Source organism: Neovison vison, chromosome 5 (genome assembly GCF_020171115.1).
Source record: "Neovison vison isolate M4711 chromosome 5, ASM_NN_V1, whole genome shotgun sequence".
Lineage (NCBI taxonomy): Eukaryota > Metazoa > Chordata > Mammalia > Carnivora > Mustelidae > Neogale > Neogale vison.
In genome coordinates this window covers 35,005,932-35,027,319 of record NC_058095.1, presented here as the reverse complement: position 1 = coordinate 35,027,319, position 21,388 = coordinate 35,005,932, and the positions used below count along the sequence as shown (strand labels likewise).

Below are 21,388 nucleotides of genomic sequence, written 5' to 3'. Positions count from 1 at the left end.
CGCCCTCCACGCTTTTCCTGCCTCTTGGCGATGTTCGAGGTACAAAGAGGCCAATGCCTGGATTTACCCTCCCCTGTGCAGCGAGACAGCCTTGGCTCTGACCGGGAGCGGGTGTTTACTTCAATCCAGCTCGAGTTCCGCCGCACCAGGCCAGTCTGGACCTGGAGCGCCCTCTGGCGGTGCTGAGCTGCGGGCCTGGACCTCCACACGCAACGCCAAGCTTTGGCTTTGGTCCCTGGAATGTGCTGGACAGCGCCTGCGGGGTGGCAGAGCTCTGAAAATCATTCTACCCCACCCCTCTCCAGGTCGGGCTTGGGAGGTGTGAGGCAGCCTTAGACAGCTGCTAGGATGGGTTTGGAGGGGGGTCCAGAAAGAATCAGGGTGCTGCTAAGGGTGACTACATCAGTGTGGACGTGCGTTGCTGGGCCTGGAGTCTTATGTGTCATTTTTTTTCTGAACTGGCCACTGCCAAGAAGATCTATACTGGCCTTGCTTGGCCTTTTGATGTTCCCCAACCTCATCACCATCGCCGAGCTGCCTTCTTTCCTGGACATTGGAGCAGGAGGGGTACAACTGTTTTGGGATGCTGCAGTGTCTCCCAGAGTAGAGGGAAGGCTGCCTTTACTGCATGGAATGTGCATGGGAGGAATTCCAGAAACTTTCTTTTCACCGAAGTCGCCATCTCTGGACCCAAAGGTAGAGGAATAAGCGTGGTTTGGTTGTGGGTGACGTGGGGTTGAGCCCTGAAAATTGTGGAGACTCTCCATGGCCTCAGCCTCCAAACACAACTCCCAGGAAAAATCTGGAATGGGTGGTGGTGATGTCCACAGTCAGCAGATTACTACCAGGTGTGAGACAGGGCACAGGATTCAACTGTGGCCTGGGCAAATCACTGACCTTCTCTGGCCTTCCCAGGTAAGCATGGACCTTCTGGGATGGTTCTGGGGTGGTCACAAGTGTTGAAGAATACAGGAGATGCCGCTGATTATTGGGTCAGTGTGGACATGTCTTAGGTTTCAGGCAGGTCCTGGTTTACCCCGGGAGCATCTGCATGTGGGGCAGGTCGGGGTCCATGCTACTTCAGCACTAAGGATTAAACAGCATCCCCAGGGTGGTTGGGCACATCCAAAGCAGAGATGGATCGTGGCCTAGGCCCACCGAAGGTGGCCCATAGAGGCTGACAGCAGAACCCTTTTAGAGGGACCTGCGCTTCGGGACCCTGGCCTTGAGGGACTTGGGGGCGACACCTGCACTCATAGGGTTGGGACCTGAGCTCCAGGAGTTACAGACTCTGGGTTATCAAATAGTGCTTCAAATTACAAACTTTTTAAAACATTCAATCTATTTATTTACATATATATTCTATATAAGTTACAAATCCTCACTTCTGCCACGCTGCTAGAACTCCATTTCTCCCTTGATTCTGTTTTCTTTCTTTCTTTTTTTTGAGATTTTTTTAAATTTTTTTTATTTTTTTTAAAGATTTTATTTATTTATTTGACAGAGAGAAATCACAAGTAGACGGAGAGGCAGGCAGAGAGAGAGAGGGAAGCAGGCTCCCTGCTGAGCAGAGAGCCCGATGCGGGACTCGATCCCAGGACCCTGAGATCATGACCTGAGCCGAAGGCAGCGGCTTAACCCACTGAGCCACCCAGGCGCCCTTTTTTGAGATTTTATTTATTTATTTGACACAGAGAGACATAGGGTGAGAGGGAATACAAGCGGGGGGTGGGGTGGGAGAGGGAGAACAGTCTTCCCGTGGAGCAGGGAGCCTGATTTGGGGCTCGATCCCAGGACCTTGGGATCATGACCTGAGCTAAGGGAAGATGCTTAATGACTGAGCCACCCAGGCGCCCCGATCCTGTTTTCCATCGTAATTTGGAGTTACTTTGTTTTGAAGGTTATAGCTGTGAATACCTGTTTGTTGGTCTTCCTGGCTAAGTGCTGGGCAAGGCCAGTGGAGGTCGCTGTCAGAAGTGTCTCCAAGGAGGGAGGTAAATACCGGGATGGAATCTGAGTCAGTCTGGAATCTGGTCCCTTCATGTCACCAGCAAGCCCCAGCCTGCAATCACTGAGACTCTGGCTCTGCTCAGATTACATACATTTTTACACATGGTCTTTTCTCTGCTTCTCGGCTGCTCAGGACATCAGGCTTGCACATCCACACTAATAGGTGAGGGATTTCAGAGACTGTAGAAGTCAGATAGCCAGGGAGGGGATTGAGCCAAGACTCGAACAATTGCTTTGGTCCTACCAGGTTATCTGCAAAAACAATGACAATCATGTGGAGCCTTTATAGTAGTGGAATCCTGAGGGCTAGTGGGCTCAACACAAGGCAGGAGGGACTTGGGAGTGAGAATGACTTATGGCCCTAGGTGTGCGGTGGCAGCCCTAGTTGGGCTGGGCGGTGTTAAGGGTTTCAAGGAGGCACAGGCTGATAATGAAACATGACTGTTCCTAAAGCCTGAGGTGTCACTCAAGGCCCGTCGCAGTTCATCTATCTGGACTCATTAGGCCAGAATCCCCTCCTTTGGGCCAGAGCTCACTCATCTGTTCCATGACCAAGCCAAGTGAGTGATGAGCCCGGAATGCAAGATTTGAAGAGGCATTCGCTCTCTGGGCCGTGCAAGTGAAGGCTAGCGCCGGCAGGACCCTAAGACGATCTCTTCTCCCTCCTGCCACCACTCTAAGCTTTGAGCTCATAGAGGGCAGAGACTGTGCCTGCTACTGCCTTGGAGCCTCAGCTTTCTTTCCTGAGAGAAAAAGGGCTTAAGCAGGGAAGAGCATGTGTGTGTCACTCAATCTAACTGATTCTGGACCAGGGTCTGGATTTCTCCTTTGCTAGATATAAGCAAACGGAATGTCGAGGGGGAGGACCCAGTGCCCTTGCAAGAATTAGAAGTCTAAGTCAGGGGCGCCTGGGTTGTTCAGTGGGTTAAACGTCTGCCTTCAGCTCAGGTCATGATCCCTGGGTCCTGGGATGGAGTCCCGCGTGGGGACTTCTTGGTCAATGGGGAGCCTTTTTCTCCCTCTCCCTCTCCCTGCTACCCCCTAGGGACGACTGCGAGACCTACTCCGGGAAGCCGAAGGATCGAGTGTATCTACTTTCTACTTATCAGGACTGGAGCAATGAGCAGGATCAGTCCATTGCTTTTGACTGCCGGTGAGTGCTGCGCGCCGATTGGTCCCGGTTAGGGAAGCGAGGAAAAAAGGGCGTGCACGTGGGGACTCCCGGCCAGAGACTGGCGCGTCCGGGGAGAAGAGGCCGTGGAGGGATTATGGCGTCGCTCAATTGCAGCGCCGTCGTCTGCGTGATTTGCTTGGAGAAACCCAAATACCGCTGCCCCGCCTGCCGTGTGCCTTAGTGAGTGCGGGAGTCGTCAGGAAGGGGACCGGGCGGGGCGGCGGGGGTCCGGGCGGGGACCCCGGGAGGGTCCGCGCGACTTCCCGGGCTAACGCGGCCCGTGGTCTCTGTTGTTACAGCTGCTCCGTGACCTGCTTCCGGAAGCACAAAGGTAAGGCCCCGGAGTCTCCCCGCGCCCCCGAGCCGCCCCTCTTCTCGCGCCGGCAGCCCTCACGTCCCGCCGCGTCTCTCCCGGCCTTGCCTCCCTCAATCCTGTCGGAGCCCCAGGGGGAATCTCTGCCTGTGAATGCTTCCCGGGACTCGGACCAGTCAGAAACTTCTGCTATACCTTTCCCCCCAGAGACCGCCACCCCCCTCTCCCCCCAAAAATGGGTAACTGCTTTGGCCGCCAAAGTCAACCCTAGTGGTTTTTTCTTAGTATTCTCAAAAGCTGCGCTGGCTGCGGTTAACAAGAACAATTTTTTCTTCTTTAAATGCCTGGCTAGAAACAACGAGGTAGATCTGTTTACCTTAAGGGGAGGTTAGTGCTGTTAAGTCTACATTTTAACTCCCATCTGGAGCCTCCTCTTAGTCCTCAGGGACCCTTTCCCATGACCTCATGCTGAGTTCACTCTGGTTATTGAAGTGCCTTATTGGTTTTTTGCCTGTAGCGTGATCCCCTCGCGGTCCTTGGCCTAGAGGTATGTTTCAAGCTGTACCGCTTCCCCTGCTGTTTTTGTTTTTTACCCTAGTATTTCTTGAACATTTTCAAAAGAAACTTTTCCGTTCAAGATAGAAGCAGAACTGCTTTGCTGAAAATTGGGTTGGGGAGCCGGGTTGTTAAGCTTTGCTCTGGCAGTGCGGTCCTGAGTGGCCCCTCTAAGAACCCCTAGGGCAGTACGGGGAAATCTGGAGCTCTTCACTGTGTGGCCCTGCTGTGGTCAGGGTTTCTCTTAAAATGCACATTTGAGTAATTCACTCCCTTGTTGAAAACTCCAGTCTCTCTAGCAGAGGGAGGTGGTGGTTCTTAGCCTGGGTATTGCTCTCTATATGGAGACACATTGTGAGAATGTTTCTGTTGTGACAGTAGCTGAGGAGGGTTGGGGGCACTTCTGGTTATTGGTGTTGGTGCAAATAGACATCCTGTGGAGTGTGAGACCATCTCACACTGTTAAAGACCTTTCCACCCTGAACATCACAATGCCTTTGATGAGAGACACTGCTCTTGGGAGGAAAGGGCAGCCTCCGTGTGGCCCTCTTCTGCTCTTGCTTCCTCCACTTGCATCCCAGCCACCTGCCAGTCCTCCCCTGTCAGTCAGCTGCTAGTTGTGTATCACGGTCCTTGCACACGACCCTATTCTTCCAGGGTTCTGGTCCAGCTGTAGACCTCTCTGTCAGGAATGCTCTTTCCACCTGGCAGCACCTCCCCTTTGTCTTCCAGTCCTCTCAGGTGACATCGATCGGACTCTTATCCAGGTCTCTGGCTGCCACCCCTAAGGCTTAACCCCTTGAGGTGGGCCTGATGACTTTCATCTGTGTCATCCCAGCGGCATGTGGTACATGCAAATTTGGTACCTGAAACTGCTGAGAAAATTATTCGCTAATTGAAGTCAGTGTGTCACTTAATTCTAGGGAGAGCCCAGCGAGGTTAGGCGGGGGAAAGGAGGATGGGGACAGCTTTCAGGTTCGTGAGGCCTGCTTCTTCCATCCTCTGCCAGGCCCAGGGTTGCTTTTCTCAGTGCTGCCCTTTGATAGGATCCCTCACTTTCTCTGCATCCATCTCCACCCCCCCATCCCTAACCACATACATGTTTCCCCCCTAGAAGCTGGCTCGGTGGGGCAGTGTGGCCTTGTCACTGAAGTGGAGGTGATGTGCATCTGTTTATGTCTCTTTCAGAGCAGTGCAACCCCGAAACTCGTCCTGCTGAGAAAAAAATAAGGTCCGCTGTTACGGCAAAAACTGTCAAGCCCACAGAAAACAAAGGTGGGTTGCTTGACTTCAAAAAAACTAACCTTGAAAGGGTTTCAAGGTAATAACTGAAAGGAAAGAGATGTGGGTTGGGACAGGGAGTCAGGAAAGATGGCTTCATTAAGAACAGCTTCCATAGCCCAGAGCACTAGGAGTGGGGGCCCCTGTTGCATAGTCTAGAGCAGCCTGAGGCCACTGTTAAGGACAAGAAGTAAGGGTGTGAGAGGCAGCTGGCTGTGGTGTTCGGGGGAAGGGGACACCCTAATGACAGGAGCCTTCTCCAGTCATGGCTTCAGGTTTCCCTCCCTGGGCCTGGCTGGAGCGTCGTTCACCTGAGCCAGGCTCATGTGGGAGGCTCCCTTGAGCCAAGCTCCCCTTCCTGCTGTTGGGGCGCCTCCCAGCTTATTATGGGAGCACGCAGTCATCCCAGCCATCACTGCAGACTACAGTCTCTCCTGGGTGTCAGGCACCATGCCAGCCTCTGAAGGCAGCCCCTCCTGGTGCCAGCAAAGAGGTATTGAACATTCACAGCATGGGATAGCCTATTTCTGCCCTTTGAGAAACCTGCTTGTTGGGTTTTGGCAATGTTAGAAATTTTTGACTATACTGAAAACACAAGGTATTCATGTTAGCAGGTTTTTACCGAGCACCGAATTTTTTGGCCCCCGACAGGGCTGGAGCCATAGTGAGGAGAGCTGGGGTGATAGGGATTGGAGAATCAGGCTCCTGGCCTAACCACCAGAGAAGCACATAGAACAAGCATGTGAGGGGCGCCTGGGTGGCTCAGTGGGTTAAGCCTCTGCCTTTGGCTCACGTCATGATCCCAGGATCCTGGGATCAAGCCCCGCACTGGGCTCTCTGCTCAGTGGGGAGCCTGCTTCCCCCTCTCTCTCTGCTTCACTGTCTGCCTACTTGGGATCTCTGTCTGTCAAATAAATAAATAAAGTCTTAAAAAATGGTTGAAAAAAAAAAAACAAGCATGTGAACACACTAGGGCGCATTTGTTAAACTCCCCAATTCTTGGCTTCACCCTCCTTCCCCAAAAAGGAATGTTGGTAAAGTCACGAATTCCAGATAAGGTCATTTTTGTTTTGTCAGTACCTGCTTCCCCTCGCTACTGTCACCAATGTGCACTTTTATCTGTTGGGAGTTGTTCAAGTCTGGCGTCCAGGCTTTGTTTCTAGTCATAATTAGTTGTGCTTTCTGTTCCTCAGATGACGACGAATCTGTAGCTGACTTTCTCAATAGTGATGAGGAAGAGGACAGAGTGTCTTTGCAGAATTTAAAGAATTTAGGTAAGTGTGTGTGCTTGCTTCTTCATCAACCACTAATCTATTTAATTCAATGTACAGAGTCTGATTTTTCTTTTAAGTTACTAAATACAGGTGACCCTTGAACTGCACAGGGGTAGGGCTCCCCTTTGTCTACCCTGCAGTTGAAAATTTATCTTCTGACTCCCCCAGAACTTATCTACTAATAGCCTACTGTAGACCGGAAACCTTACTGATAACTTAAGTCAATTAACACACGTTCTGTATGTTCCATGTATTACATGCTGCATTCTTACAATAAAGTAAATGAGAGAAAAGACAATGTTAAGAAAATCATGAAGAAGGGAAAATACATTTACAACACTGTATTGATGGGAGAACACTGTGTAGGAGTGGACCCGTGCAGCTCAAACCTGTGGTGTTCAAGGGTCCCCCTAACGGAGTGTGGTATGCAGATCCCTTTGGCCACTTGACTCCATAAACACTTGGGGCTTCCGCACTTCCCTGCCTGGAATCCTGCTGGTTTTGTGAGTCGCCAAAGTTCTCCCTCGAGGCTTGGTTCAGGTTACCCTTCCTCACCTTAACTTTCCTTGACCTTTTGTCTTTCTCAGAAGCAAGCACTTTCACCTTCCCATGGGGCCTGGAAATACACCACTCGTACTTGATGGTAACTTCTCTCACGCCGGCCTGTAGGGCAGGGGCCTGCATTCACTCCCACCTCCCCCGTGCTTTATATGTGGTCTGGTCACTCCAGCAGACAGATTTTTAGAGGGACACAGGTGTTCATAACGCCTGGCGTTTTTGTGGGCCCACATGGTCAGGCCTGGGGGCAGTTCTGTGAAGTGTGTGATGAACAGGCCAATGTGGTTCCTGCATGTGGAAGGTTTTGTTTCCGTCGCCTGAGGCCCACTCTGCCACGCACCCAGTCCCACGGCAGTGAGGCCGAGGGCAGGCGTGGATGGTTTTGTAAACTGTGAGGCAGCAGGCAGATGTCCGGTCTGTTCATTGCTGCCAAGGCTGCAGTGCGAGGGCCGTGCGCTGGCTTTCACTGTTTGGTGTAACTCTCCTCACCCGGGAGCACCTTCAGGCCCATGAAAAACAACGTGCCAACAAATTCATGTTGTTCTCTGTGTATGTGCTGGTATTTTTTTCCTAGTTGAAATGGCATAAAGTTAAACTATTTATAGAGATGCTGAGAACAAGAATCTGATGGCCTTTAACTGGGAGATCAGCTGCTGTAGTGACCTCACCTTGTTAACGTGGAGCATGGGTTCCATTCTTGGGTTCAAAGGTTTAGGGCATGCAGCACCCTTGACGGGTACTACACTGGACGCATTTAGCTTTTAGCCGTCTCCATCTGTCCCCACTTGAACCCACATCAGCTTTCTCGTTCGTTTTTCAGGTGAGTCTGCAGCACTGAGAAGCCTTCTGCTCAACCCGCACCTTCGACAGCTGATGGTCAGCCTCGATCAGGGCGACAATAAGGCGAAGCTCATGCGAGCCTGCATGCAGGAGCCCTTGTTTGTGGAGTTTGCGGACTGCTGTTTACGGATCGTGGAGCCATCCCGGGAGGAGGATTCGTGAGCTTAACTCCCGAGCTGCTTGCTGGCATGTGCACGTGCGTTCACCCTGCCTGCTGCCCCCAGAAGAGCTAGCATGGAGCCCTCGGCCACGGTGCTGACTTCCAGGCCGGCTGCACAAGCTCTTTGTCTCCGGCACTGTGGGCGTGGGTTTCAGACAAGAGGAGGATACTCAAGGTGACAAACCCTTGATGGAGGGAGAACTGGACACTCAGATGGTGGTGTTTAAATATTTTAATTTTGGTACAGTTTAGAGACATCACATGATTGGTCAGGTTTCATACCCATTTGAGTTAAAACTTGCTCACTGTTGTTAAATAAAATCAGGACATGGTAATTCTATGGTAAATTGTATTGTTCACCTTTTTGTTACATTATTACATTAAATAAATCAACATATTAAAAATAGGTTTTGTTCCTTTTAAAGGAACTAAATGCAAATATTCTAATTGAAATTTGGGGGCTGATTTCAAGCTGACCCAACTGTTCTGTTTGCAGGGAATCGGGGTGCCCCACTGTAGTGATGGACTGCCCTGCTGCATTGGATCTATGAAGGTAGTAAAATGGGGGACATCCTCTGTGGCCCTGAGGTTTCTTAGCCCTGATTTACTAACCAGCCCGACACCTGTCAGGGCCTGAGATGTAGAGGGGAGCCCCAGGCCCCTAGTGCAGGGGCTGCAACACGTTGCTTGGTCACAAGTGCTTGGAGTTGCTGTGGGAGTAGTTTGGCATCTTTGTGTGGGATTAAATGTCTTTGGCAAAGCAGCTGGCAGGAAAAGGCCTTGTAGACACAAAGGCACCAAAGGATTGCCCAGCCAGGTGAGGGTAGAAGGTGAGAAGAGCTCACCCATGGCCCAGGCTGTGTCTTTCCAGCAGAATCTGATTAAAGCCAGTAACACTGTAGGGTGAGGGTTCAGGGCAGATGTCGGCGTACGGCAGTGGAGACTTCCTGCAGTGGAACTTGATCGAGCCCTAGGGGGAGAGAGAGAGAGACTGCTAGAACCCCAGGTCCCGGGAGTGCGAGTCCTCTCGGTGCCCCACAGCGCCCGTGCTAGAAACGCAGAGGTGTGGACAAGCACAGATAGCAGAGTCCCAGCAGGAGCAGGATTGAATGCAGGCTTTCTGCTCATTCTAAACGAGGGGCAAATTAAAAATACAACATTTCACATCCACTCGGTGTGATGGATGAGCAAACTCTCTCCTGTAAGAGTGTTGCCTGTCATAGTCCTAAGACTGCTTAAAACTGGCAAACAGTCCCACTGCTGTTTATCTGGCTGACCCATGTGTTGTCACGGAGATCTCTAGGTTCCCTCCTACCGGAATTCCTCAGGAATGGAAACTCGCTGTTTCCTTCCTTCTGACTTGTGTCACTTAACCCTTGCGGGGACCTCATGTGGCAGGTTGAGCATTAGCCCATTACATGTGTTGGCTGAGTCTTTCCCCGGCTTCCCGTACTATAAAAACAGCTCTTGGACCACTGACTTACCTGCTTGTCATCTGCACAGCTGGAGCAGGAGATAAACGAAGTAATAATTTGAGGAAAATAGGATGCTAACTTCAGTGCTATTTGAGACAATAAACTGTCATCACAAAAAGTGGGACTAGTTAGGGGCACCTGAGTGGCTCAGTGGGTTAAGCCTCTGCCTTCGGCTCAGGTCATGATCTCAGGGTCCTGGGACTGAGTCCCACCTCAGGCTCTCTGCTCCACAGGGAGTCTGCTTTCTCCTCTCTCTCTCTGCCTGCCTCTCTGCCTACTTGAGATCTCTCTCTCTCTGTGTCAAATAAATAAATAAATATATATTAAAAAAAAAAAAAAGTGGGACTAATTAAATGGAGATTTCAGAGGAGAAGCCAGACAGTTTATAAAAGGGGAATGGGGGGGGCACCTGGGTGGCTCAGTGGGTTAAGCCTCTGCCTTCGGCTCAGGTCATGATCCCAGGGTCCTGGGATCAAGCCCCGCATTGGGCTCTCTGCTCAACAGGGAGCCTGCTTCCCTCTTTCTCTGCCTACTTGTGATTTCTCTGTCAAATAAATAAATAAAATCTTTAAAATAAATAAAAAGTGGGAGGACTCTAGAAAATTCTGAGTTGTAATGATGGAAACCACCCAAACCTGCAGCCAGCTGGGAAGCTCAGGCTTGTGGCTTCCCTGGTCAGAACAGCTCTTGCCTCAGTCCTGCTCCTGCTGTGGACTCGGGCTTTGGCTCCTGCCTTCTACAAGGAGGTGTGAGGGACCCAGAGCCGTTGTGGGCAGGACTGCTGTCCCATCACACAGCTTACCTGAGGCAGTGCTCGGATGGATGTGACACCAGTTTGTCCTTGGGCTATCTGGACCGGGTAGCTACTGGGGTTCCCGGTGGGGAGCTGGAGGCAGGCCCAGACCACCAGCTTCCTCTGAAAGCCTCGGACCCCCACAGCTGCGTTGGCCAGGACCAGTCCTAGGGGCCAGAGGCGGATTATTGCTGCCAGGAGGCTGGTCTGTGTCTGTGGCAGTAGGAAGGAGCCCGTGGGAAGGGGAACTTGAGAAAAGTGTTTTTCTTCCACACCATCCAGTTCTTTCGAAGCAAGGAAGGCCATTCCAATCTTAAAAAAAGAGAATGCCACTTTATAGCTTTCAATCTGTTAGTTTTTATTTAAAATATTTTATTTATTCATTGGACAGAGATCACAAGTAGGCAGAGAAGCAGGCAGAGAGAGGAGGAAGCAAGGCTCCCTGCTGAGCAGAGAGCCCAATGTGGGGCTCGATCCCAGGACTCTGGGATCATGACCTGAGCCGAAGGCAGAGGCGCTAACCCACTGAGCCACCCAGGCACCCCATCAATCTGTTAGTTCTTAATGGAAACCCAAACTATAATAAGATAGCTCAACAAGGTGATCGGAAGGGCACAGGACTGTTGAACAGCTGGATGCCTTCAAACAGGTGGGTGCCTTGTGGCCAAACATCTTTGGGCCCAAGGCGCCTGTGCTCAGGCCTTATATTTGCTACTTTATTTTATTTTATTTTTTTTAATATTTGCTACTTTAAAAGTAACAGCTTTGAGGGACGCCTGGGTGGCTCAGTTGGTTGGACGACTGCCTTCAGCTCAGGTCATGATCCCGGAGTCCCGGGATCGGGTCCCGCATCGGGCTCCCAGCTCCATAGGGAGTCTGCTTCTCCCTCTGACCTTCTCCTCGCTCATGCTTTCTCTCACTGTCTCTCTCTTAAATAAATAAATAAATAAATCTTAAAAAAAAAAAAAAAGTAACAGCTTTGAGATCTACTTGAGAGACCATAAAATTCACCCCTTGAAAGTGCAGAATTCCATGGTTTTTAGTATGTGCCCAGAGTTGCTGATGCTGCCCTTTCTGCACTCCAGGCACCTTGGGGGACAGGTGGTGTCCCATGCAGTGCCGGGCAAGCGCTCCAGCCCAGGGCTGCTGGGTGCCAGCCGGCCACCACCCGTCCTGCCCACAGGAGTCCTATACTCACTCTCCACTTCCGCCACGCGCGCTTGATGACCGTGGCGGCGGTGTGCAGCCTCTGCAGGTGTTTCCGAGCTAACCAGGAACGGATGGCTGGCAGGTTTGCCCAGAGACAAGAAAGTAAATGAAATGTTGTTAGAACTCTGCAAGCCTGGCCTTGCAGCCACGCCCGAGCTGCCCAGAACCTGCGCCTCCTTGGTGAACGGCCAGCCCACGCTGCCGCCTACAGGAGGGAACAAAGGCCCTCTGAAAGCTCTGGAAGGCCACTTGGAGCGTCAGGCTGGGACAGACCTCGTGTGGAAGGACAGCGGGAAGCAAACTCCCCTCCGCCTCAGGCACTGCCTGAGGCAGTGCCCGGGGAACAAGGGGGAAATCCTCAGCTCAAGCTGCTTACTGGCCTTAAGAATTCATAAACAGAGACCCCACCATGCACCAACGATGGTAGACTGATCGTGTGGCAATTTTCATTTCCTTCTCTTGCACTTTGAGCATTTTCTCGTTCTTTTACATTCAGAAAGGGGGCTATTCCATTCACTATTAATAGTTTGGATTCTAGAAAACTAAAAAGTTTAAAGACAGATCCAAATCCTGTTAGCTGACCAGTGCAGAGTTCTACAGTTTGCTTACACGATTTTTTTAGGCTTGTAAACACAGAAACACACCTGAGGAAGGTGGCATCGCGCTTGACATGCAGTTTGGTATCCTGATTTGAACATCACATTGGAAGAGGTTTTCCATTAAATTTAAAATACTCTTCAAAAAGACTTCTTGGCTGTATTTAAGTTTGGTTCATGACATAACCATGACTTTACTACGGTCAGCTATGTGGGTGGTTTCTAGTATTTTCAAGGTAAGACTGCTGTGAATATGCTTTCTATGTCTCTTCCTTTGATAAATCAGATCTTCTCAAACTCATTACAAGCCCTGGACTCAGCACATAATGATTTGTTGTGAAAGCAAAGGAAGATGGCATAAGCCACCCTCTAGGTCTGGGAAAGGGGAATTAAAGGCAATTTTTTAGTCTCTGCTGCCTACAGACAGCAGAGTGTGACCTGGTTTTCACTGGACTGGGGAGACAATGGGTGAGGTGGGTTGGAATTCGAATCCCAGTGCACCATAGGGTCGTGCCATCCATGTGCTGAGGCTCGGACACGGCCTTGGCATAAGGTTTTGCAGGAAACTCAGATCACGCAGGGTCTTCACACAGGCCCATGCGCCTCCTACCTGCCTGGATGAGCACGGCCGCCCGCCTCTGCCTCTCCTGCTTGCGATGCCAGTGTCGCCTCCAGCTGCCCTGGATGCGGCGGGCACACTGCTCCAGCACCTGGGCGCGTCTGTGTTCCAGAAGCTCCAGCTGGGAGAAGGGGTATCCGCTGAGGGTCTCAGCCTTTCCTCCCACTGCCCTGAAGTGGTTCCAGACCCCGTGGTGCTGAGGAGAGCAAGCAGCTGGCTTCGGAGAACTCCCCTCACCATCAACCAGCTTACCATGGAGTCCGTCATGAACACCTTGGTCTTGCCACAGTGAACTGGGGCTGGTGTGGCCTTAGCGGGGTCACCAAGTGTGGCTGCTGCCTGAGTCAGAGTTGGAAGAGTGTGGAGGATGTCCTGGAGGACAGCTTGCAGAGTGGCCGCCTCGGTGCACGGAGACCTTTCTGTGGGATGGGAGATGGAGGTCCCATCAGCTCTTGGTCATCTACACACTTCTGTGGACTTGAGAAACCGGTTCTGGTCTCCCCACTACTCCACAGGCTTCTCTGCTCCTGTTCTTGCCTCTAGCCACTTCTCCACCCTTTTTGGAGGGAGGCGTCTGGTGTTCTGAGGCATACAGAAATCTTTACTTGTGGCTGGGCCCTGGGCTGGCCCACAGCCTCCATGCCCGTGGGTTCCCTGGGCAAGCTGGCAAAGGGTACTTGGTGCCCAATCTGGAAACCCAGGCTGCTCTGCAAGCATGTGTTCCAAGGCCCCAAACATGCTGAGGGCCGAGTAGGGCAGCTGGGCCGTTCCCTCTGCCTGACCCCTCAATTCCTGCCACGTGAGAAAAGAGCGAACGAATCCCAGTCCCAGGGAGGCCCAACAGGTGCCCCTGCCTGCCCTCCCGCAGCGTGCAGGGCTGGCTCCTACAGAGGATTTACCTGAGGGCTCTGACCACCTTTTTCTGCCCAGTGCCTCTCTGGAGACAGAGGCTGCCAAAGAAGACGCCGCAGACGAGAAACCGCAAAATCAACCAGGGGCGAAGGGGGCTTTAGGCATGAGACACAGCAGTAGAGCAGATCACGAAGAGAGGGGAAGGAAAGAAGTGGGGGAAAAGAGTGAAAGGCAAGTGACAAAACTGTGCCCGAGAGAGAAGGGAAAGCAGAACTGTCCCAGGTCTGCCAGGCTCCAGGGCAGGGATGTGTGTGTGGAAGCCACTGCTGCTGGGCAGGAGCCTCCCACTCAGTCCTTGGCCTCTTCTTCCAGCTATGCAGGGGGCTTACCCTACATGCTGACAACCCCCAAACCGGGGTCACATGCAACCTTCCCTTGACGTTAGAGCTTGCAGAGGGCTTTGCAGATGCCTCCACAGGATGACTCCAGGAACCTGGAGCTCAAGTCAGCCCTATGGGGCTCAGCAGCTCCCCCAAACCTCTCTTCCCCACTGGCCAGGCACAGTCTGACCAGTTTCTTCCTATAACTGCCCATTGTGTCCACACCTCTAGCTTGACTCTGGCCAGCATTAACAGCCTCACTCCCATGGCCTGCCATAGGGGCCCCACAGTGGTCTCCAGAAAGCATGAGGCTGATGTCCCTCTCTTCCTCCTCTGACGTGCCTCCATCTGCCCAGAGAATAAAGCTTGGCTTCTGTGACATGCCTATCACCCCAGTCTCAGCTCCACCTGTTCTCTGTCCTTATGGACAAGCAACTCTGGCCTGGAGTTCCTCACACAGTGTTGTCTCCTGCATGCAGCCCTCCATCCAGTTACCTGTCATGTGGAATGTTCTTCACCTGGCCAATGCCATCCGTCCTCAGACACCACTTCCTCCAGGAAGCTTTCCCTGATTCACACTTTCCCAGCACTACCCACGGCATTCTGTACTCAGCTCTGCCTTTCCACTTTCCCTAGTGTTTGTCTTCTTTTAGTCTGTTTCCCCTACTGAGTCAAGAACCATGAGAGCAGGGCTGTGTTTCCCTCTGCTCTGAATGCCCAGCCCCATCCGAGATGGCTCAGGATAGGAGCTCGGTCAACTGTGGTTGAACACGTGACTAGCACACGGGCCCCACTCACCGGAGTGCCCTTCAGCAGGAGATGGGCTGTGGGGGCCAGAGGAAGTGCGAGCACAGAGCCTTCTCAGTACTTCATATCGTTCCACGAAGTTCCGGTGAGGGATCCTGGAAGCCGAGGGAGGCAGAAGAAATGAAGTGACTTCATCTGTGAGCCTGGCACAGAGCTTGGGGCCAACGGGAGTTCCTTGATTTAATCTACTCAACAGTGGAACGAGGCGCTGCCCTCAGAGTGCCCGCGATGAATGGATGCGGTGTGGTTCTGGAGGGAGGACTGTGGTCATTCACAGAAGCCAGTGGAGACCATTTTAAACTGGGTCTGCTTTTCCTGCCAAGGTGATCTGCCCAAACAGCTGTTCGCTCTTTTCATAGGGGACTGCGGCCTGCCTCCTTCCAAAGGGTCTTGCAGGCTTCTCCCCAGCTGGATGGCTCCTGGCGCATATGCAGTCAGCCACATCCGTGGCTTCTGACCCCAGAGCCTCCCTTGCTTCCTCCTGATTTCTCTGCTCCCCTCCACTGCAACACTTAAACTGCTGGTAACACCTTGTATCTGTCTCTACCTCCTCCTCCTGAGTCTGGCTTCTGTCCCCAGCGCTGTTCCCGTGTGCTTCTTCTTGCAGCCATCAGCAAACACCACGCCACCAAATCTAACAGTCGCTCTGACTGGCCTTGGGAGGTGCCCAGCTGGCCGCCGTCTTCATGCAGTTCTCTCAGCCCCCGCAACCCCCAGGAGCCTGGCTTCCTCCTTCACCCACGACTCCTGCCAAGTTGCCGTTGCTGATTTCTTGTCACCTACCCTCTCTATAAATGTGAATGTTCCTCAGGGAACAGCTTCAGAGCACTTCTCTCTCCCCACCATGACTTTCTCCTTGCTCACGATGAGGACAGATGCTCACGCACTCTAGTTCCCAAAGCTCTGGGCCCCAAGCCTGTCTTACAGCCGCTACAAACCTGATAAGGTCACATTCCTGTCTCTTTTCCCATCCCACCTCCAGCCTGTGCCTTCCCCAGACATCCTATCTCAGGGAACTGCCTCCTGATGCATCCATTAGCCTCAGATGGAAGCCTGGAAGTTTCCTGTATGTCCTGGAAGCTGACTGCTCCCCTGCCCACACCCCACGGTCAACCAACCCACAATCCCATTTCTATCAGAAACAATATTCCAATTTCCCCCATTTCACTCCATTTTTCATGGCTGCCCCCTCATCTGGGTCACCATCCTGCCTGCACACCAGCAACAGCCTTCTCAAACATGTCCCTTCTCTCCTACCCCTATGTCCAGCCTCCACACAGCAGCCACAGAGCATCAATGTGCGCACAGCACTCTCTCCTCACAACATCCAGCAGCTTCCAGGCCCTGTGGCCAAACTGCCAAGTCCTTGTGGGGTCCATGCGGCCGCTCTCCTCCAGGTCTCTATGTGCCTGTCACGTTAGCATCTTAGTTCCTAAACTGGGAGCTTTGTGCTTGCGGTTTCCTCCCCCGAACCTTTCCTTAACAGAGGCCTGAGCTGTTTAGAGGGGCCCCTCCCTCAATAGCCCAAAGATTCTTTTCTCCCATTAGTCTACTGAGCAGCATTTTTTTTTGTTTCTTTCCTAGCACTGATTAACTTTGTACTTCTTATATGTCCCATACGAACGGATGCCCCAAGAGGCAGAGGCTCACCTTCCTTATTCACTGACACTAGAAACAGTGCTTGCTACAAAACAGTACACAGAAAGTGAACGGATAAACGAAATGAATGAGTGAAGCCTCTTGAGCTCCAGGCTGACCTCTGAAGACCTGCTGCTTTCTCTTCACCTCCACCTCCTGCTCTGGGCTGGGCAGCTCGTCATGCCCGAGTCCCAAGCTCCACCCCAGCACTGGTCCCGTGCCTGGCTCGGCCCACTCACCGGATCGGGAAGCCAGCAGCACTGATGTGGATGGTCTCCACGAGGCCACAGGCCTCCAGCTGGCTCAGGACCTGCAAGGGTGGAGACAGGATGAGCACCTGCGGCATGGGGCCAGCAGGTCAGAAATACCACTCCTTCTGCCCTCTGAGGCCTTACCCTGGCCTTGGTAGGTATGAACCTGCAGGCTGTCCAGAGGTGTGGCTGCTGGGGGTATACTCCTTGGGACCTCAAGAAGATATCCCTGCTAGAAAGGGTCCAGGTGGCCCCAGGTACCCTTATTGGATGCCTGGCTTTGGATGCAGCTGAGGCAAATGCTGGTCCTGCTTTGGTCTCAGCCCTCCAGCCAGCGCAGAGGCTCTGCCTCACCATGCAGCCCAACCCAATCTGTTTTCTATTTATTTTATGTTCTGCGGACAACAGAGTAAATCATAGCCGAGAGGGAGGAGAGATCATACTGTAAAGGTTCTTCGGGACCTGAGTGGAGAGATCCTGGCCTTCAACTCTAGACCATTTGGCTGTGGGACCCTCTCCAGCACTCTGCAGCACTCAGACCTCTTCCACACCACAGAGCTCGGTACCCTGAACAAAGGGCAGCTGCTGGCCGACTGCATTTGTGCAAATCAGCAACAACTTGACAGAAATGGCTGCACCGTGCTGACTCTAAGGCGACGCAGGCTTTCAGCGAATCACAAGAGTCACCTGTCCCACAGGGCAGCTTCGGTCTCAGCAGGGCACAGCCGGTGCACGGAGCTTCAGATGCAGGGGGACAACTTGGCTAGCTTACCGTGCCGTGCACAGACCATGAAACCATACATGACCATGCTGCCAAAGCAGGGAACACAAGACGCCCTCATTTGAGACAGCCTGAGACACGCACTCTGGTTACTCCATTTGGAGGGTAAGTTCTGCCTTTCAATCCCTCAGGGCCTTGGCCAGATAGAACTCGCTGCAAAAGCAGCTCCAGCTCTGTGAATTACCTCCTCCTGGAGAAAGCTGTGCGCTTGGCCCTGGCTGTTGGGCTTGATGCAGCGAATGTAGTGGGGCGTCGTGCAATGCAGAACCTGCAGAAGCTGCTCCAGGGAGGCCTGCAGGAGGGAGACTGTGGGTCAGACAGACTGGGGCTGCCGGCGCACATCAGCTGGGCCCTGGTTAGTGACAGCCTCCAACACCCCCAGGGGTCCTCACAGCTCGGAGACGGGGATGCTGTGAGAGTCCTGGGACGATTATGGGACGTGTTCATGGAGTCTAAGCACCCTCCTGGCCTGACCTCCTAATGCTCCTCATCCCCTGCCTCCAGGGATCTTCCTGACCTACGATCTTACACCTGGCTGGTCTCTGCTCCTCTCCCTCACCCTCAGCGGTGCAATCTTCCTAGAAGAGCACCATCTCAGAAGCCACTGCCACTCATTCAGGCAACAGTTGCTCTCATGAAACCCATCCTGTGTGCCAGGGGACCTGTGCTGGGGTAATGACATGGTCAGTCTGGGGCTCAGAACCCAGGGTCTGACGGGACACAGAGACATGGGGTGGGCCCCCCTCAGTGGGGTGTTTGAGGCTAGGCAGGGAAGTCCCAACAAAATCTGGTCTCCACAAGGTGTTTCCTCTAGGAGGTGATGATCAGGCTGAAGTTTGAAGGAGGAGAAGGAATCAACTAGGGCAAGGGGTATGGAGGGTGGGAGTTTGGGGGCAATAGCAGGGGCAGGAGAACAGGCATCCCAGGAAGGGGGAGCAGAATGTGCAAGGGCTGAGAGGGGGCAGAAAGCAAAAGGTGCTGGAGGAGATGGCCAGTCTACCAGCCAAGGAGAGCTGGACTAGGACGCTGGAGAACTGGGAAGGAATGGGACACAGAGGTTCAAGGAACTATTGCTTGTCCACGATCACCCTATCAGCAGTGGGTAAGAGGCCCTCACTGTGCCACCCACAAGATCCTAGGCTTTCAATCATGTCAATTATATGTCTCTTTGTCAGTTTCCCATCTTGATCTTCCCTGTGAGGCTACCAACTCCATGTGGATGGGATCATGTTTCTGTGACCATCAGTGCTCCCCAGCACACAGTACCAACCCTGGGAGATGCTTGGTAAATATATGAGATTGATGAGTGAACCAGGCACATATTAGCACCCCCAGACCCACCTTGAACTTGGACACCACAGTCAACACAGGGGCTCTGCTCTGGCCAGAGGGCTCCTCCTGGGCCTTTTCTTCGGGGTCAGTAGGAAAAAGCACCTTGAGTAAGGGGTCCTGGGATTGCTGTAGGAGTCCGGTCAGCTCAGGGGGGACAGGGTCCTATTGGAAAAAGGATAAGGGCAGCAGGTAAGGGCAGGTGGCATGCACCCATCTGGTGCGCCAGTCCTGCTCACCAGGGCCCCAGAAGATGGCTTCATGGGAGCCTCACTGTGACAAGAGTCATTTCTGGGCAGCTCATCCCTGATTATCAGGGACCTCATGCAGGTAAGCCTAAGAAGTGACTTTGGATTCTGGGAGGATGTTCATGAGAGTGCATGACCGGAAACTTCCATGTATGTGCAGCAGTAACTCAACACCTCATTTCATGCAGGCCTCCCCCAAGCCATGGCCTGGCCTCACCTTGTTCTTCTCCACCAGGCCTGCGGTGTGGTACTGCACGGGCCCCGCGTAATGCAGCACAACGAAGCTGGGCTCCCGGCTGAGCTTGTTGTGGCCCAGGCGGGGGCTGCCCGCCAGTGCACTCTCGATGCGGGTCTGGAGCTGGGCTGCACTACTTGGCCGATTTAGGCGGCATTCCTGCATGGGATGGGATGGGTGGTCAGCCACAAACACAAGACAGGCTCGCCACAACCCTCAGAGTCCCCATGCCCTGTGCCCCCCCCCACCAACTGCAGAGGTGTCATAGAGGCATCACAGTGACACTGAGAGGGAAGGAACATAGGGATTAACAAACCCATTTGGCAGATGGGAAGACAGAGGCACAGGGGCACAGCATAGTCTCCAAGGCCCCAGAAAGGCCCCACTCTGGTGCTCAGCACACTAGCTGACCCCACCTCGTTTATGAGGGAACAGATGCTGATGGGACTCCCCTCGATGAGATCCAAGCAGGTCTGGTTGTCCTGGTAGTTGACAAATGACCACTCCAGGCCCTCGACTGCATATTCCTCCTAGGGAATAAAAGATGGCAGGAGAAGGCAAACGTGATCTGAGGCCGAGATGGCTCATCCATGGCTGGTCTCAATACCACAGCATATTCCAGAATGGCATCAAAGAAGGAGCGAAAGGCTCCTGGTAAGCCCCCGGAAGAAGCTCTCCACCCCTCACCTGTTGGGCCCTCAGGTAGTGAGCCACAAAGTGCTGCTGCAGTTTCTCGTTGGCGTAGTTGATGCACAACTGTTCCAGGCTGTTGTTGGGAAAGGACTCAAATCCGTACACATCCAGCAGGCCTGAGAGGATGGGGAAGAGCCCATGGGGTTGCTGCCCAGGCAGAAGGAGTATTGGGGGGACTGTGGGAGCCTGGGGCAAAGGCACATGCTTGGCAGCCTGGAGATGGAGTTGAATGAGCATGACACCCGGCGGTGGGCACAGAAGACACCCCACCTTGGGGTGGGGCCCATCTCCACTTCATGGCCCCTCAGAATTCAGAGCAGGAAAAAAGGCTGAATGAGGATTGAGGGGCGGCCTAGAGAACATTATCTGTGTCCAATCCAATTTGGAGGGCCTTAATCTCACCAGCCCAGCTGGTATCTAAAATGCCACTGTCCCTTGAGCAAACTTCCCATATTTGAGCTTGACCTCCTCCCCTCCCTGACTTTTCCACCCCAAGTCCAACCATGTTGGCATGTCCCCCAAATCCCTCTAATCTAGCTATCTTGCCTCTCCCCCAACTGCTTTCCTGAGGCTGGACCAGGGTCCCAGGGGAGGAGGGGCCCTCACAGACAAGACACCATCCGAGTCTGCCTGGAGAGCTACCGACGGGTCAGATGTGGGCACCGAGAACACGAGCCATCTTGCCCAGACATTGGTGGCTGAGGACAAGGTGGTGAAGAGAAGGGAACAGAGCTGCCCGGAGTCGCACAGTGGACACTATGGTTCTTTTTTTGAAGGAGTGCTCCCCGAAAGGTGAGCCCCTGCTACCTATGAAAGTGGTCCAGGAGGCAGGGTCTGCACAGATGCTGCTATTGATCACGGACACCAGCCAGTCAAACAGCCTGTTGGGATGGGGATGGAGGGAGAGAGGACTCTGGTGAGAGGTCAGGTGAGCCTGAGGGGCAGCAGCACTGCTCCTCCAGCCAGGGTGCCATGCTCCGAAGGGCCTGTATCCCAAACCTGGCAGGCCAAAGGGTCAAACATAGTCGTGCCTGTCCCGACAAGACAGAAATCTGTCTTGTCCTGCCAGCAGGCTGAACAAAGGACGAGACCCTGGGGCTAGATGGGGAGTGCATCTCCCATCAGTCACTTGGCCGGACACTCAGCTGGTGTCTTGATTAGAAGGGAAGGAACTGATGGGCAGGCCTGCATTAGGCTTGCAAAGAACCAAGTTCATTAGACTCCCCTGCAAAACCAGATCTGTAGTGCCTAGAGCTCGAGACCCTGCCACATGCCCCCACTCAATCCCGCAGTGGCCCCAAGTGGCATCCTGTACTC

At 53.0% G+C, this 21,388-nt stretch overlaps 2 protein-coding genes across 6 annotated transcripts in view; one reads left to right on the top strand and one right to left on the bottom strand.

Moving 5' to 3' along the window:
- The first annotated feature begins 597 nt into the window (after nt 1-597).
- On the top strand, nt 598-8,512 carry ZNHIT3 (zinc finger HIT-type containing 3). Of its 3 annotated transcripts, none has more exons than XM_044248499.1 (6): nt 598-696; nt 3,056-3,163; nt 3,484-3,515; nt 5,241-5,327; nt 6,527-6,607; nt 7,986-8,512. In XM_044248499.1, the coding sequence occupies exons 1-6, from the start codon at nt 629-631 to the stop codon at nt 8,165-8,167; spliced, it is 558 nt and encodes a 185-aa protein (XP_044104434.1). In that variant the 5' UTR covers nt 598-628; the 3' UTR covers nt 8,168-8,512. The 3 variants fall into 3 exon arrangements, with proteins under 3 accessions (XP_044104434.1, XP_044104433.1, XP_044104435.1); XM_044248498.1 differs by lacking the exon at nt 598-696 and adding an exon at nt 707-915; XM_044248500.1 differs by lacking the exons at nt 598-696; nt 3,056-3,163 and adding an exon at nt 3,199-3,364.
- Nucleotides 8,383-21,388, bottom strand: part of MYO19 (myosin XIX) — a 33,171-nt gene continuing 20,165 nt past the window's right edge. For all 3 annotated transcript variants that reach the window (XM_044248489.1, XM_044248491.1, XM_044248490.1), the window contains 13 exons: nt 20,879-20,952; nt 20,066-20,187; nt 19,795-19,908; nt 19,361-19,537; nt 18,908-19,060; nt 17,751-17,858; nt 16,774-16,844; nt 14,888-14,991; nt 13,110-13,276; nt 12,849-12,978; nt 11,632-11,717; nt 10,443-10,745; nt 8,383-9,135 (listed from right to left, as the gene is read on the bottom strand). In XM_044248489.1, coding sequence (XP_044104424.1) covers nt 9,007-9,135; nt 10,443-10,745; nt 11,632-11,717; nt 12,849-12,978; nt 13,110-13,276; nt 14,888-14,991; nt 16,774-16,844; nt 17,751-17,858; nt 18,908-19,060; nt 19,361-19,537; nt 19,795-19,908; nt 20,066-20,187; nt 20,879-20,952 — 1,738 coding nt within the window. In that variant the 3' untranslated portion in view covers nt 8,383-9,006. The remainder of the gene's footprint in view (nt 9,136-10,442; nt 10,746-11,631; nt 11,718-12,848; nt 12,979-13,109; nt 13,277-14,887; nt 14,992-16,773; nt 16,845-17,750; nt 17,859-18,907; nt 19,061-19,360; nt 19,538-19,794; nt 19,909-20,065; nt 20,188-20,878; nt 20,953-21,388) is intronic.